The 17,180-nt window shown below is 40.0% G+C and overlaps 2 protein-coding genes across 5 annotated transcripts in view; both read right to left on the reverse strand.

Moving 5' to 3' along the window:
• Positions 1-5,724: 5,724 nt before the first annotated feature.
• LOC112229705 (DNA-directed RNA polymerase III subunit RPC7-like) lies at positions 5,725-11,827 on the reverse strand. 3 transcript variants are annotated; one of them, XM_024395690.2, is made up of 8 exons: positions 11,548-11,827; positions 10,585-10,727; positions 10,091-10,220; positions 9,376-9,444; positions 8,937-8,993; positions 7,650-7,720; positions 7,387-7,506; positions 5,725-6,516 (listed from the first exon to the last, which is right to left on the reverse strand). In XM_024395690.2, the coding sequence occupies exons 2-8, from the start codon at positions 10,702-10,704 to the stop codon at positions 6,430-6,432; spliced, it is 654 nt and encodes a 217-aa protein (XP_024251458.1). In that variant the 5' UTR covers positions 10,705-10,727; positions 11,548-11,827; the 3' UTR covers positions 5,725-6,429. The 3 variants fall into 3 exon arrangements, with proteins under 3 accessions (XP_024251458.1, XP_024251459.1, XP_024251460.1); XM_024395691.2 differs by lacking the exon at positions 11,548-11,827 and adding an exon at positions 11,231-11,518; XM_024395692.2 differs by lacking the exon at positions 11,548-11,827 and adding an exon at positions 10,414-10,430 and having other exon boundaries at positions 10,585-10,723.
• A 357-nt stretch (positions 11,828-12,184) lies between these two features.
• LOC112229694 (transcriptional repressor p66-beta) overlaps positions 12,185-17,180 on the reverse strand; it is a 41,858-nt gene continuing 36,862 nt past the window's right edge. For both annotated transcript variants that reach the window (XM_024395669.2, XM_024395670.2), the window contains exon 11: positions 12,185-16,995. In XM_024395669.2, the coding sequence (XP_024251437.1) occupies positions 16,859-16,995 (137 nt within the window). In that variant the 3' untranslated portion in view covers positions 12,185-16,858. The remainder of the gene's footprint in view (positions 16,996-17,180) is intronic.

Genomic DNA, 17,180 nt, shown 5'->3' on the forward strand with positions numbered 1-17,180 from the left:
AAACATTGCAGAACTAGCCTAGAACCAAAAGGTTACTTTGGAAACCAAGATACACACCAGATTTAACCTTAATCAGGGCTGAGTCAATTTCCATTTCAAATAAGTAATGCAAATGTAAAGATATTCTGTCACTGAAAATGCCTAACTTTATTTCCCTCGTAATTACGTTTAGTTTTTTTGTGTGTCATTGTAAACACAATGAGGTATCGTCTACTACCAGGACCAAACAATTGTGTTGAAATAGTTGAAGTAGCTAATTACACCAAAGTACTGTAGGCCTAATGATCGGGGTTTGATATATAAACACTGAGCATGTGATTAGGCCAATAGATTTGATACCATACATTCAAACAACTCTTGCTCTGGCACGGTGTAGTCTCAGTTTCTGTCACTACTACAATGTGTTGCCTTAGGAGGTACACAAACAGCGTGTCTTTTCATGTTGTCCAAGATTTCATGTAGGTCTTTCAGATGGCTTTAGCTTCAAACAAACTAGCAAGCAAAAAACAAATAAACACACACACATTGGATTGCCCTTGACAGTCTGTGCCCACTGTTTAACTCTATACCATAGAGACAGTCACTCTAACCACCATAAAGTTGAAGGTAGCTTATGTACAAATGCACACACTGCCACGCACACACAAACATATGGTGGAAGGCCCTGCTGAATGAAGGGCCTGGAAGAAACATGAAGGAGAAAAAAGGACACAATAACAAACTTCTTTTAATGTAACAATATGCACCATTCAAGTGAACCTCACAACTACCCTTAGAGTTGGATGCTCCTTTGTCCTTGTACAGCCATATCTACAGACATTGTAGTGAATGCAATGCATTTCTTTTGATGACATATGATGGTTATTACTTCAAATAAAGACAGAGCAACGTGTGTTGCGTAACCCCACCGTTTCAATGGTTGGCAGGTGAAAGAGAGAGAAACAACAAGCTCCTCTCCTACGAACTGTTTTGAACATAGTTCAGAAGAGTATACTGCCGCTGTGAGGATGGTGGGGCCATATCCTCGGGAAACCACAATGACAAAAAAAGATACTTGGCACTATCACACTCCAGCTTGTGCCACTTTCCAGTGCTTGTCCCTACACACAACTCTGATGTGCGAGTCTATTTTTCTAAGAGTTCATTTTCTCTGTAGAGACCCATCCACCCAAAAGGTTTCAGTAGAGGACACAGGACATCATCTTCTGGTTATGTTCTCTCCCACCATTAACAGAAGGCTAACCGCAATACCACTTTCACACTTCCAGTAAACGTGATCCTGCTGACAAAATGACCAGCATGGTAGGGGACATAAGAGGTCAACAGGGACTAACCTATACACTGTTCAAACACAAGGTCGTAGACAAAGAAATAAGTGTGCCGCATTGTAAAGTGTGCCGCACTGTCTTGTGTAGGTGCCAGAACTATGGCCAAAGGCCACTCCATAAGCCTGATATTCTTGCGAGCAGTTAAAATGTAGGGGCTGTCAAGAGCTGTAAATTGTTGCCTGCTTGGCCGGCCCTGACCAGACAGTAGAATCCTCTCTGGTTACGTCCCATGGTCTTGATTCATGGGGAGCAGCATGGCTCGATTCCAGTGGGATACCCATGGAAGGTGTGTGGTGAACAAGTCCAGGGTCATGTTCATTGGGGACATGCAACAGCAAATATTTTGCAACTGAAAACTAAAATGCCTTGCCCTCGACCAAGGCATTCTCTCCCTATTTCAGGATGTTTTCTTCTGTATGGTGCCAAATGAACACAACCTTGTTTTGAAGGAGTATTCTGTGATTTTGTTGACCAACTCTTCAGAATCAGTCAAGAAGCTGTTTGTTTACATGTCCTCGTCTATGTAGGTTAAAGCTTTTAACTGACTTGCCTAGTTAAATAAAATACATATTTGTACTTGGTATTTGACCAAATAGGGCTATGTTATGTATACCACCCCTACCTTGTCACAACACAACTGATTGGCTCACACACATATTAAGGAAAGAAATTCCACAAATTAACTTTTAACAAGGCACATCTGTTAAATGAAATGCATTCCGGGTGAAGTTGGTTGAGAGAATGCCAAAAATGTGCAAAGCTGTCATCAAGGCAGTCACTAGTTTGAAATATAAAATATATTTGGATTTGTTAAACACTTTTTTGTTTACTACATGATTCAATGTGTGTTATTTCATAATTTTGATATCTTCACTATTATTCTAAAATGTAGAAAATAAGGAAAATTAAGAAAAACCCTTGAATGAGTAGGTGTCCAAACTTTCGACTGGTACTGTACATGAGTCCAAAATGAGAACCGTTTAATCCCCAGCAGTATTATAATTGCACTACCAACTCAATGGAGATCATAGGAGTTATGTAAGAATAACATTTTCACCATTGCATGTTGTTTTAGAAATACCCATGCCGCATAGTGTACAGAACAAAACTGTGTGTGGGCCACGCATGTACAGTATACCGTCTTCCCTCAGGAAGAAAAACACGATGTAGGAGTCATTTGGCAAGAAGAGCAAGTGAGGTATGCAGGTCTGTAAACAGAACTCATGGTGGTGTGACTGACCGACAGAGGAGCACCGTGGCCTCCACTCCTTCTGTATATGTGACAGTGGGCGGGGCTGCCACCATGTATAGAAAGGCCCACTGAGCTTTGACTTTGTTTACCAATGGCTGTGGCTCAGATACTGAACTCATGAATGACAAGAACACTCAAGCTCTATGAGTTGAGTTGACAACAACAGGAGGGGACATCTTTGCCAGGGGTTAGATCTGTGTATGCAAAGGAGAACATTTGCTACATGCTGTTGTGAAACTCATCCTACACTAAACAAAAATATAAACTCAATATGCAACAATTTCAAAGATTTAACTTAAAAAATATTTTTACTTTGCTTTTCCCTAAGCAACAGATACCCCTCCCCTAATTGGAGTTTACTTCAAAGATTTTACTTTGTTAGTTAATATAAAGATATCAGTCAATTGATAAATTCATTAGGCCCTAATCTAGGGATTTCACATGACTGGGTATACAGATATACATGTGTAGGTCACAGTCAGATACCTTAAAGAAATAGGAGTGTGTATCAGAAAACCAGTCAGTATCTGGTATGACCAGATACTGGCCTTTGCATAGAGTTGATCAGGCTGTTGATTGTCCCACTCCTTTTCAATGGCTGTGCAAAGTTTCTGGATATTGGTGGGAACTGGAACGCGCTGTCGTACACGTCGATCCAAAGCATCCCAAACATGCTCAACGGGTGACATGTCTGGTGAGTATGTGGGCCATGGAAGACAAGGGACATTTTCAGCTTCTAGGAATTGTGTACAGATCCTTGCGACATGGGGCCGTGCATTATCATGCCGAAACATGAGGTGATGGCGGAGGAGGAATGGCAAGGATGGGCCTCAGAATTTGGTCACGGTGTCTCTGTGTATTAAAACTGCAATTGTGTTTGTTATCCATAGCTTATGCCTGCCCATACCATAACCCCACCGCCACCATGGGACACTCTGTTCACAACGTTGACATCAGAAAACCGCTCACCCACGCAATGCCATCTGCCCGGTACAGTTGAAGAACACACTTCTCCAGCGTGCCAGTGGCCAACGAAGGTGAGCATTAAACCACTGATGTCGGTTACGTTTATACTTTTGTTCAGTACATAACATTACTCACCTTTCAGAAGATGTGACACTAGATAACTTGAACTGAAAGCAATAAAGACTGCAGCAACTATTACTTTGGAGGAACAGTACTCCTTACCTCAGCCTAAACCACAAAACCATAGGCAATACAATGTAAGGCAAACAACGTTGACCTGACATGAAGCAACGTGTTGCTCAACTGGTTAGTTCACACACATATCTGAGGAAGCTGTGCTGTTTACATGTCTTTCCCGTGCCTTTAGATAGAGTAGGCCTACTGTAAACATTTCATTCCAACCCAAAACATTTGCAATACAATGGTATGCACTAGCTCGTCTGACTCTGGGGAAGTAGATTAAGGGCCTCATTGACAAAATCACAAAGTATCCATTTAAAAAGCAGCCAGGGGCTATGCAGAGTGGGCTTACACACACAAGCAGTTGATTTGTTGCGCACAGCCTATGCTGACTACACAGTTTTCTGTTCCTAAAAAGGAACTAACCCCAGGACTAACTCCCGACACAGTAGCAATGGGTATCATTTCCCTTAGGAACTAGATGAAAACATACACTGAGCATACAAAACATTAAGACAGACCGACCGGGTGAAATTATGATCTCTTATTAACGTCACTTGTTAAATCCATTTCAAATCAGGTTAGATCAAGGGGAGGAGACAAGTTAAAGAAGGATTTTTAAGCCTTGAGACAGGGATTGTGTATGTGTGCAATGGGCAAAAATAAATAAACGGAAGTGCCTATGAACGGGCTAGGGTAGTAGGTGCCAGGCGTAACGGTTTGTGTCGAGAACTGCAACACTGCTGGGTTTTTCCACACTCAACAGTTTCCTGTGTGGATCAAGAATGGTTCACCACCCAAAGGCCATCTAGCCAACTTGAAACAACTGTGGTACACATTGGAGTCAACATGGGCCAGCATCCCTGTGGAACTCTTTCGACACGTTGTAGAGTCCATGCCGCGATGAATTGAGGCGGTTTTGAGGGCAAAAAAAAGGGGGGGGTGCAAATCAATATTAGGATGGTGTTCCTAATGTTTGGTACACTCAGTGTATTTCTCCATAGTTTAGATGTGCTCTAATGAGGGAACCGCAGAGGGACCATGTCAACATGTAAGGCAACACGTGTGCATACGTGCATGACGTGACAAGTGCTTTGGCTTAAACACAAATACCAAAGAAAAACTTTGGCATTTGGTAGACCACCTTGACTTACACCTAGCAGCAGAGGAGATGGAGTTCACCTGCAGTAGGCTAGTCTGGATCAGGTCTAGCAGGCTGTGTGAGGATGATAATGAATCACACAAGTGCATAATGCACTTTTTTAAATAATAATTATTATTTGTGGGGTGATTATATTTGTTGTTACTCACAAGTGTGTTATTTGCATATCCCAACTCCCCCCTGAGTCACCCGCAGGGAGTGGGTCACTATTTTCTAGTGCCCCTAGAGCAATTAGGGTCAAGTGCCTTGCTCAAGGGCAATGAGTCAGATTTTTCGCCTTGTCTGCCTTGAGATTCAAACCAGTGACCTTTCAGTTACTGGCCCAACGCTTTAACCTTGAGGCTACCCACCTCGTTTGAGTGTGATTGATGTTGTTTAGATATAGAATTTCTCAAAATCAAATGGTTAAAAAGCATAAGTCTTACAGGGCTGATATTCAGAGTAAAAAAAAGAAGCATGTTTTTCAAAGCTAGTCACGCAATGTAAACTTTCTGCCCTAGACTAGGCTTACATTTAAAGGGTTGTCTTTTCACCTTGGACGGCAGGATGTTAAACGCTGTTCAAGGAAATGGAGGATCACTCCCTTCAACGGGTAGAATAAAAAAAACAGTAAAAAAACATTCTAGGAGCTCACCACTATAAATTACCAGGAAGTTGGCTGAAAAAACACTTTTAACATGTCATGAGTTTACACACGTTCACACCCAATTCCATCCCTGCTCCTTTTAAATTGGCAATGGTGAATAACTTTTTTTGTCAACTGCATAACCTACCAACTACACACAGTGAAAATACACCACACCTGATTTACCTTGGAGTAATATGCCATCTGCTGGTTAGTTGATACAAATATTTACTCTGGAGCTATAAAATGTATTTAGACTCAAATTCAACAATTTCAAATTGTCAACTTGCATAACATAATTTGACATTACAGGAAAAAATTATTTTAAAAGAATTACACACCATTTTTTTGGGATTGCAACTATTGTTTTCAATGTCTTAGCCAACATTTGATTGTCGTATACACTTAAAAGAGACGTACACCAAGGAATTACAAAAGCTAAAATACCTCTAAAACACGTCTTTACTTTAAAAACCATAGACTGCTGCAATTGTACGTGTTAATTAAAACCATCAAATCCGTTAAACTTATAAAAGGCATCAATATCCTGTAAATACTTCAGCTCCCATTACTACCTCAACATAGCTGAAGAAAGGGGAACAGTCAGCATGATTAGTTAGGATCTTTGGCACTTTAAATCACCACACACAATAAGAAAATGTCTGACTATTCTCTCTAGATGTCTACATTGAGCCACTGTTTTCACCAGCAGTCACCATCTTCCATGTCTTGGATCGAGGTTATCACATAGCAGCATATTGTTCTTTCCATGTTTTAGACTATACCGGTCAATGTCTTTCTTCCCATGGCCAATGACTCCACAAGTAATTAGAATACTGTAACTATGTCCGCAGGGAGGATAACTCAAGGCCGTCTCTTTTTGTCTATTCAGTGTTATCAACACTCTTACGGTCTCTCAGTAAGTGGCTTCGTCCATGTTGTCATCACTGTCCCCTCCAAACTCCTCTCCATTGTCAAAGTAAGACATGATATAGTCGGTATCCTGGAACACAGATGATGATGATTATTGAGCTATGCAAGGAGGAATGATAGCCTACCAAGTGAACAATGGCTCCCCGGTCCACTGGCTTGTCAACATCTTTTTCATTTTTCCACTTGTCTGTGGCTCCTTAGTATAGTAGCTAGCTAGTTTGATTAGCGCTGTTTTTAGCATGTTTGACATAGCTATCCAACCATACATTAGAGGAAGAAGGCATCTTTACTTCATCTCAATATTCCTCCTTTGTGAACTTGTATAACATTTCTGTCAGTATTCTTTTGGGGAGATTAATCTAGCAAAACACCGTAGAAAACGTATGGCCTGCATAAATACAGATGTGTCTGTCACAAACTCAATGGCACGGGAAACTTTGAAGGCCGGACCCAGTTGATAGAATGTGGCAAGTTCGCTAGCTAGAGCGCTAGTTCAAGACAGACATGAAGAGCGGACAGAAGATTAAAAAGGACAACCTGAACCAATCTCCATGCATAGCCATGGTGACTTACAGAAGATATGCATCTCATCAGGGTATTAGCTGTTGGCCAATGTGCCCGGCAATATCTTTATTTTCATCTTTTATTGACCAAAAGATGGCTGTTACCAGCTAACAAACTTGTGATTAGAAGGTGAGGATTTTACAGAGCCTAAACACACCTTAGACACCATTTATGCACCTTTTTTATTTTGTAAATAGCTTTTGAGTAGCTATTACGATAAATTAGCGTTGTTAGCATTAGCTTTACTCACCAACCATTATCTTCACTGGCATTTCACACATTTTTTTACGACTAAATATCTGACCATAACAATCAGATTCAAAGCGGAACAAGATATAAAATGTAACAGACCTCATCAGTCGCCATTACCCCTTACCTCTTCAAAGTCTTCCTCATAGTCCTCTTCATCTGCCTGTTCTTCTTCCTCGTTCGTCTTCTTTTTCTCCTCGTCCTGCTCTTCCTCAGAGTTCACCGCCTCTTCTTTCTTTTCAAGAGTCTGAAGAGTGTGTTTCCAAGAAACATCAAAACCAGGGCAGGGTACATGCATATTAGCCCCTAATTAGGAGTAACTAAAAGGTTTGTATTTCTGATCTCTAGTCTCCTTTTGAAGAAAGATTAGTCGTTTCTGTAATATCCTACCTCTAGCTTGGTGAGAATCTCCTCTTTTCCTACAAGAGGTTTCTTTGTCCGTTTAACTTGAGGTGTGGGTCCTAGAAGACAAGAATGGAACATGAAGGTTAGCTTAAAAGTAAGTAAATAAAAAAAGCAGAACTGACGTGGCAACAAATGGAGCAGGACAGAAGCATGGCCGTAACTAAACTGAGCAAAAAACATGATTCCATGTGTTGTTCTACAATGTAGAAAAGAGCAAAAATAAAGAAAACCCCTTGAATGAGCAGGTGTGTCCAAACTTTTGACTGGTACTGTATGTGTTCGTGTATACAGTGGGGCAAAAAAAGTATTTAGTCAGCCACCAACTGTGCAAATTCTCCCACTTAAAAAGATGAGAGAGGCCTGTAATTTTCATCATAGGTGCACTTCAACTATGACAGACAAAATGAGAAAAAAAAAATCCAGAAAATCACATTGTAGGATTTTTTATTTGTTTATTTGCAAATTATGGTGGAAAATAAGTATTTGGTCAATAACAAAAGTTTATCTCAATACTTTGTTATATACCCTTTGTTGGCAATGACAGAGGTCAAACGTTTTCTGTAAGTCTTTACAAGGTTTTCACACACTGTTGCTGGTATTTGGCCCATTCCTCCATGCAGATCTCCTCTAGAGCAGTGATGTTTTGGGGCTGTTGCTGGGCAACACGGACTTTCAACTCATTCCAAAGATTTTCTATGGGGTTGAGATCTGGAGACTGGCTCGGCCACTCCAGGACCTTGAAATGCTTCTTACGAAGCCACTCCTTTGTTGCCCGGGCGGTGTGTTTGGGATCATTGTCATGCTGAAAGACCCAGCCACGTTTCATCTTCAATGCCCTTGCTGATGGAAGGAGGTTTTCACTCAAAATCTCACGATTACATGGCCCCATTCATTCTTTCCTTTACACGGATCAGTCGTCCTTGTCCCTTTGCAGAAAAACAGCCCCAAAGCATGATGTTTCCACCCCCATGCTTCACAGTAGGTATGGTGTTCTTTGGATGCAACTCAGCATTCTTTGTCCTCCAAACACGACGAGTTCAGTTTTTACCAAAAAGTTATATTTTGGTTTCATCTGACCATATGACATTCTCCCAATCTTCTTCTGGATCATCCAAATGCTCTCTAGCATATGTCTCACAAGGAATTCAAAAACCAAAGTAATTAGCTAAGCAAATAAGTAAATTAAATTTCACTGAGTATCTGAGAAAAAAAATCTCAATTGAAAACAATACATGGCTTTCCACACACAAGTCCTTGAGATAAAGCACTCACTTTTACCCCGAGGTTCTCTCACTTTAACGCAAAGCTCTTTAGGCAATCTGCTCCAGTCTGAAACAGAACCATAAAAAAGAGAAACACGTTACCATAGAAAATACACATTGCATAAAACACACCAGAAATGCATCACATTCAAAGTATGAGGAATAATGACACCACAGCACAAGATTAGAATTCAGATTAGTTCAGACAAGAAATTGACTGTCTGGCACCATCAGCTGGACATATACCAAAACTGCATCAAAAGAAAATACCAGAAATAGGACTGACCCAGTCTGGCTAGGCTAGGGGTGCCACTGAAGAATACTAGCAGTAGGAAAGTAGTACAGGGAACAAAAGAGTTTATAAAAGAGACAACTGTTCTGTGATCAGTTGAGTGCAGATTCTTACAGCCTGTAATTCCACAAACCAGCCCCAGCCAATCATCACTCACCTGGGCTCCACTCGATGGTGCTGTCCTTGGGCTCTCCGCTCTGGTACTTATCAGAGTAGCGATCGACATCTACATGGGAAACAGCAGCAAGATTATAACTAAATTTCCTATTCATATAATACCAACCAGGGAAAATTGTAGAACACAACTACAAAACCTTCTATACCATACCATTGTCTGACATAACAGCCGCCATAACTGGGTACTTTTTTACAAGCATTCAACAATATGATTATTGTGAATGCTCTAATAGAACAGTTTGATTTAAATATTTACATGCTTTGCCCTTACAATCTGGTTGACATGTTAATCAGGCTACTAATTACAGCAATTATATAATCTTTGGGAAGCCTATTTAATTATGACAAAAAAAACTTTCACTTCATTCACACCAATGACGTAACAAATGCTTGCAACATTCTTTCAAAGTTTACCAATAATATTAACCACACAACTTTGGAAGCTAGCTCAATCATGGTTAATAACATTCTATGATTTCTCCACCCCTTAAACTGAGACTCTGCGATATGACGTTGCCACGAGCAGCACCACAGTTGAGCGCAATATAAGACGATGTACTCACCGAATATCAGAGTATCTGTGCATGTGCACTTCAATTGCTACAACATGATAACTATCGGACCAAAACGGCAGATCAGTTTAGCCTCACGCTTAGTTGTTGCTGAAATCATCCTGATATTGCCATTTACTCTACCTCTTTTGGGAGCAGCCCGTCTGATGTAGAAAGGCAGGGTCTTGGTGGCGGCCCTCAGCTCCTGTTTCAGAGCAAGCATGTACTCCACCTCCTCACCTGTCTGCAGGGGCACAGGCTGGACTGGCATGGGCTGAGGTTAAGGAGAGGGAACAGATCAGGAGACTGGGTTGCTATTGCACCACAACACTAGCACTAAGCAAACATGTTACTAGATTTAAATTACTATACAGTATTTAATAATACTGCAAACTGTTTAACGGATGGTAGGCTATATAATGTGTCTAAACCAGACATTGTCCATACAAATCATACTGTACATGTACCTCAGAGAGAAAATTGCCTTGAAGAGAAAAAGAAAACATTTACGCATTACATTACTAGCAATATTAGATAAGTCATTATTTTAATTTTGTGATGCTAAAGAGCACTATAAGCAATTGTGGCAAGGTGAGTCCAGACTGAGTTACAAGCCCTGACTCCATGTGCACACTCACAGGGAAGAGGGGTGAGGGCTTAAAGGTGGTGGGGGGCAGGCTGTCCCCCCTTCCTATGCCCACATCCTCCAGGTTGAAGGTCATCTGTCCCCTTCCACGACCCCTGCCTCTTCCAGCCATGGGGATGGGTATGTTGCTAAATGCTGAAAGAATCGTGGGAGAAAAAAAAATCAAATAGAGGTAGCCAAACAAATACACATAGCAACCAGTATTATGGATATCTAACTCGCATTTGGGAGTGGGCTCCCAACACTAGGTACCCAATTTACGTTTGTTTACAGATAACTAGTAACATTAACTAGCTAACTTTGGGTAGATACCGTTCGTTAGGTAGCTAGCACTCAATTACAGCATGGAAGTCCATACAAAATAAGAAAGCTAGCTAGCTATCGCACTTCACCGTGGCCCTACTGACTCTCCTGTATCGTTTTGGAATCTGGAAAGTTAATATCACACATGATTACACCAAATCTTTAGCAAGCAAAATATATAGCTACAGTAGTTAGCTATGATATTTGAACTGCCGGCCAGTGACCTCTCCAGTGCAGCATTGTGCTTGTTTGCATAGCCTGCTAGCTACTATTGTCTGGCATTCAAGCAAGCTATGTTTCGCAGCTGTTCTATGACCTTATACGTTTTCACGTACCTACAATGTGTCCGTTGAGATCGTAAAATATAGAGCCAAGCCCTGAAACGTACAGTATAAAAACCAAGCCCAACAGAATCCAACCCAAATGTCTTATTTTTTTCCCCCAAAACCAAATATCTTGAATGGCTAGCTAACTTAGTAGTAACGTTAGAAATGCTGCAGTCTGCAGAGCCCAAACCGCTGGCTTGATAGCGATGTAGCCAACGTTTGCTAGCTGACGATTACGCTTGCAGGCTGAGCGTTCTAATAAACTACAGTGCAGGTTATAATACGTATGTTGTTTTTCCTCTTGACACATACATAGCTTATTATACCTTAGAATATGAAAATTGATTTCCGAGTATGCCCACACGTGCACAGACAGCCGGATGTTTTCAACTGGAGTCCACGTGTATTCCGTCGGCATTGAATGTCTCAGGAAACACATTCTGTGCGCAATAGTTCCACCCTACTGTCTGTACTAAAATAATAAATTGTTACTTTAATCTAGCATAATACAGTTTCCCCACAAAAAAAAATGTGGTAGCGTTTTGTAGCAGTTGTTCATTTATTAATTATTCTGTCTGAGCTATAAGGAAAAACGGCTCACAACATATTCGTGCTCCCCACTGCCGCCATGCAGCACTATTATACCTTACGTTTTAAGATTTGGGATTGTTTGAGTAAGAAACTGACGGAAAGGGGGAAGGATGGAAATCTAGTCAGTTGCACAACTAAATGCATTCAACCGAAATCCTCTTCCGCATTTAACCCAACTCCTCTTAATCAGGTGTGTTGTGTTTAGTTTGGAGTGCATTTTATATTTGCAGGTAAGCTTTGTGCTTGTGTTGCTGATAAGGTTAGCCTCTTATATGGCATGTAAAATGCCAAATTATTACTTTACACATCTACCCCTATAGACTTCACAGGAAATCAATGTTTTTGTAGAAAACAAGTCATAAAATCCAGAAGTAAATCGTTCCATCCTTTATTAAACATAGCTTGCAAGAGATAAATATTACAAAGTTATTTCCTCCAAAATTAGCTTATTTTTTCAGTCAATGCATAATCGTTATTAATCAACTGGCAGTATTCAAACAGCATTAATATTTTTTATTTAAATTTTTCTTTGAAGACAGTTAAATATCAAGTATGTGCAAAAGGTCAGGATTTATATTTGAAATAAAAAACAAAAAGGGATTTATTTTCTAGGATAAAAATGAATTCTCTTTTCACCCATTCCCCAGATGTCCATTCAATTGATACAGATTGATAATGACTCCATGACATTTTTTTTCTCACAAATGTAATTTACAACATCAACATTATGCAATGTTTAAACTGAGGAATTGCAGTTCATTTTACATGTATAAAAGAAAAACTTCAGCATATTCCCTTGAAAATGTAGAAAATTATTTGCAATGAATACACCCCCCCTTCAAAAGTTCCCTGTATTTCCAACAATAACTAATATGCCAAGAGTACATTAAAAGATACCAATAAAATAACATAATACATTTGTTTAGCCAGGAAATGTGATCAATCCTCCATAAGAATAACATCCCAATTAGTACACCCCATAACTATGACACTGTCTTGATGGGCAGCTTTATCTGCCTTAGAATGTTTTATACATAACCCTATTCTTGAACTCACTTATATGGGAGTCAGTTTGAAACATGATAATTCCCCCAAAACAAATGTTGACCAGAACAAAGGTGATAAGGGCAAGATTTCTCTCATCTCCAACAGCTTCTAGTACATTAGATTTTAAAAAGGTAAAAACAAATAAAAACATTTGACTTTAATTCAATTTATATTTTCCAATGGAAAACATGAGCATATTTTCATATGGAAGAAAGAAAAGGAAATGTAATTTTTATACCTGTCATTTCAGACATGGTTAGCCCTGTAGTTTAATACAGAAATTGAAATCAACAAAACACAGAGAGCTGTTTCGGAGTGAGATCTGTTTCGGAGTGAGATCTGTGGATTTGATGACTCCTCCGGGGTAATACTGTCTGTCAGTGGTTTGATCATGCCACGTCCTACTTAACAAATTAAGTCTGCATGGGTACATCCAAAGTAAGAAATACACTGAACAGTGTTGAGTTTCTAATAGAACATACATACAACAAACATACGTGAACCTGACATTCTTCAAGCTCAAAGCCTGTGGAATGGATTCAAACTCCATCCGAACAATGATCACTTTTCCGGCAAACACTACAACATTTTTTTTATATATATATTTAAAAAAAAACATACATTCAGGGATAAAATGTGTCTAAAAGAAACAATAATAATAATCCCATACATTTTGCACATTTGTTACACAATAATACAGTGATCACAAAACAAAATGACAACTTTCACTATATTCATGGCTTTTTGTTTGCTTTTCTACACAATATACCATTTATTTTTTTATTGAAGTGTGAAAAAAAAGCTTATGTACATTAAGTCATTATTAGTTCTGACATAGCAAATATGTAATTTTTATTTCAGTCAATAAAATGTTTGATTAAATTGGATTTTTTTTCTTGAAAACGTAAAACATAACAAACAAAACAAAAATACTTAATTGAGACATCAGAAATAGGACATTTAAAAACCCTAAAACAGTTGACATTTCAAAAAAAGATTGTGGTTGAAATTACAAAAGGTGTGTGGATGTGTCTATTAGTCTGCAAGAGAGAACAAGAGAGAAAGGAGCTTCAATATACAAGTCCAGCTTCATAGCAAAAGGACATAGAAAAATGAGACAGCCGAATCAAACATGAGGGGATGGGAAAGAAAATGTACCCCGATATAAAAAAAAGTCATGACATCCTATTCTAGCCAACCACAAAAGAGGGAATTGATTGACAATTGTATAAGCAACAAAAACAAATCTCTTCTGAATGTAAACTTCCATTCACATCTATATATTGCACCTGCCAATCAAACCAAAAGGTAGTTTCATAAATGACTTGGTGTGTGTTCAGTATAAATAACTTACGAGAACTAGGAAAAGGGACTTGAGATTTCATAGGCCACTGCATGAGTGCACTTGATACACTTCACTTGATACACAAAATCTGTATCTAGTGTGCAGAGCTTGCACCCAATTTAATGTAAACCTGTCATGTCAGGCCTGCTAAACTGTGCACACCTAATGATAGTAGAGAGTTACATATCATGAGATTGATCTAATCAGTTGATTACTCCATTTCAAAGAATCCATCTTGATTGGTTCAGCTCCTCAAAGCTTCCACTCGAACAGTGTTTGTAATGCCATAATCTCTCAGCCAAACCTTACAGGTTGTCAGCGTGTAAGAGGATGACAAACCCCAAATTCCACAACTCTTTGAGGCCAGTGAACAATACAGGTGAGATATTTTTAAGTGCCAATATTATTGCAGTGTTGCCATGGATCTTTCCATGGTCCTTTGGCTTTACTTAAGTCTTTCTATGGCCATCAGGATGGTGATGTGCCCTATAACCCCTGATTCTGCAACCTACTTGACCAGATACTGACATAATACGCTGTTGAGCCATTGGCCTACAGATGCACATTTTCTATGTCATTCAACAGTTGACCTAAATTCCTGATACAGTGAGAGGTAAGATTGAAAATATGGTTTATAGCAGTTACAGCAGTAAATAATTCAACAATCCTTTAAAAGACTGAAATCTGTGACGTTGAACCTAGCACAAACTAAAAGTCCTGTCTGATCTTTCCAACACTAGCCATAAACCCCTTATAGCTTCTACATGGACGCACATGTAAATACTTAGTTCCTATGCCAGCCAGACAAACCCCAAATGAATTGAAGATCCGCTGGTCTACCTCTGAGAAATACTGCACATTGACTGAACACTGCTTTAAATGTATTTTATGACCTGTAGCAAACTTGGCTTAGCGAGTCTACGGGACTTCAAAGCCAAACCGAAAAACAAACAAACACAGAAAGTGCTGCTGGTGAAATGTACGTGGCAGTGGTAAGTGTTGACAGGCGTGTGAGACCATGCTCATATGACCGACGTCCCAAAGGTCAATGGGGGGCAAAAATGGACAAAATCACTTGTCACTGCCAGTGTTAACAAACTTGTTCAAATCATTGAAAAAAGTAAGAGGGTTAACCAATTGAAAGTCATCTGATACAGTCCACACTCTGGACAATGGTCTCTCCCGACTCTCTTGTAGACAATCAGATGACATCCGCACCTTGGGGGACCTGTGAATTGTAACATTCTTATTCTCTTTTTAAACGTTTTTTAAAATTTCTTTATTTTATTCATAATAAGAAAAGTGCTCCTCGAGAATGAGGCATCTCGTGTGCATTGCCTGAACACGATGATTGATCCACGTCTCTCCCATTTTAAAGATAAATCCATATCAGTCTCCTTTCTCTCAAGCTTGTCATCGATACATAATCCATATAGATATTTGAATAGTTTCAATCTGTTCACAATTTTTTGATAATTATCGTCTCCTGGGGCAAGTACCTCTGAGATACGCAGCCTTTTCTAGAGACGCCGCAAAAAACAAAAAACGACAATCAAGAAACCCTACAACAACAACAAGAAAACTAAAAACGTGCCACCGCCAGCTCGAGTCCTCACCATTTCCCTCACAGTACCACAAGGAAGTTGGGTTTAGAAAGGGTTGAAGTCTCTGGACTTGAGGCATTGAGGGGCAATGAGGGATGTTGGGTGCAGCTTTCATGACCCCATTTTCAGGCCAGTGCCGAGCACCGAGATGGGACGATACGCCAGACTCCAAAATGGCTGCCACGCTCCTCCTCTCTGCAGGCCATGGCCTCAACTGGTGACACGGCATGTATTTTTTTCTCTCCGCAAACACCGGTGTACTTTCCTGTGCTTATTTAATTGATTTGTTTATCTATTTATCCACACCTTAGTGCGCACTTTGTGGATCCTGTCCTTGCTCCCATTAATACTGTGTCAAACAAAAATATTAATAGTGCTTCCTGGTTATGATCCATTATCTTTGCTGGTCCACTCAAAGCAGGGCAGTCAGTCATTGGACCAGTGTCCAGGTGGATCCGGTTCATTCCGCATGATCTCTCTCTTACATAGCGGTATGCCCATCTCTTTTGATGCTTTAAAAATCTTAAATTAAAGAACCGCACATATGGAGTGTAGCAGGGGAGGAACTAAAATAAAATTATATGTGAAAAGAAAAACAAAGATATCCTAAAGCAACCCTGCAACAGTACCCCCTCCCTCCCCCAAAAATAAATAAAAGTAAGGGTATGAATTGAAAGTGAGGCGCTCTACGTAGAATAACAATAGAAAAGCTTAATAAGTAACTGAAGCTGTAACAATAATCATAATAATAATAATAGTAACAACAGTAATAATAGTAGTACAAATTATTTGAGTCTTCGCATTAATTTTTGCTATAGTAAGAAAGTCGAGAAGATGCACTGACAGTTTGGTTGTCTTTTGTCTGGCTGATTGTGTCGTTTCTCAGGCTGATTGTGTCGTTTCTCATGGGTTAGTTTAGGTAGGCACACGGACAGGCACTGCATGCAATGGGGTGGGGGAGGTGGTCAAGTTTTTTTTGTGAGGACATGGTGGGGGGGGTTGAAGGTGGCCCTTGGGGTGGGGATTGGGAGGGTGGGGACAAGGGGGGGTTCATTTCTGTCCGTTGATGGACTGTGATATGGAGCGTGGCGGGATCATGTCCAACAGGTACTCCCTCTGGCGGTCCGCTAAGCTGGAGCCTTTGTTGGCCCCGACCCCTCCTTGGTTCAGGTAGGCAATGTTCAACCCTGGGAGAGAAGGAGAAAGCAAGAGAGAGAGAGATAGATCAAGAATAATAGAGAAGGAGAGAAAGAGACCGAGAGAGTTCAAACAAGAGGTTGAGAGAATGAACAAGGAAAGGGAAGTTAAAAGGGCAGGAAGAAACACAGAGGAAAAAGAGAGAGAGGAAGAAGGAGGAACACATTTAATAATA

This window comes from Oncorhynchus tshawytscha, linkage group LG31 (genome assembly GCF_018296145.1).
Source record: "Oncorhynchus tshawytscha isolate Ot180627B linkage group LG31, Otsh_v2.0, whole genome shotgun sequence".
Lineage (NCBI taxonomy): Eukaryota > Metazoa > Chordata > Actinopteri > Salmoniformes > Salmonidae > Oncorhynchus > Oncorhynchus tshawytscha.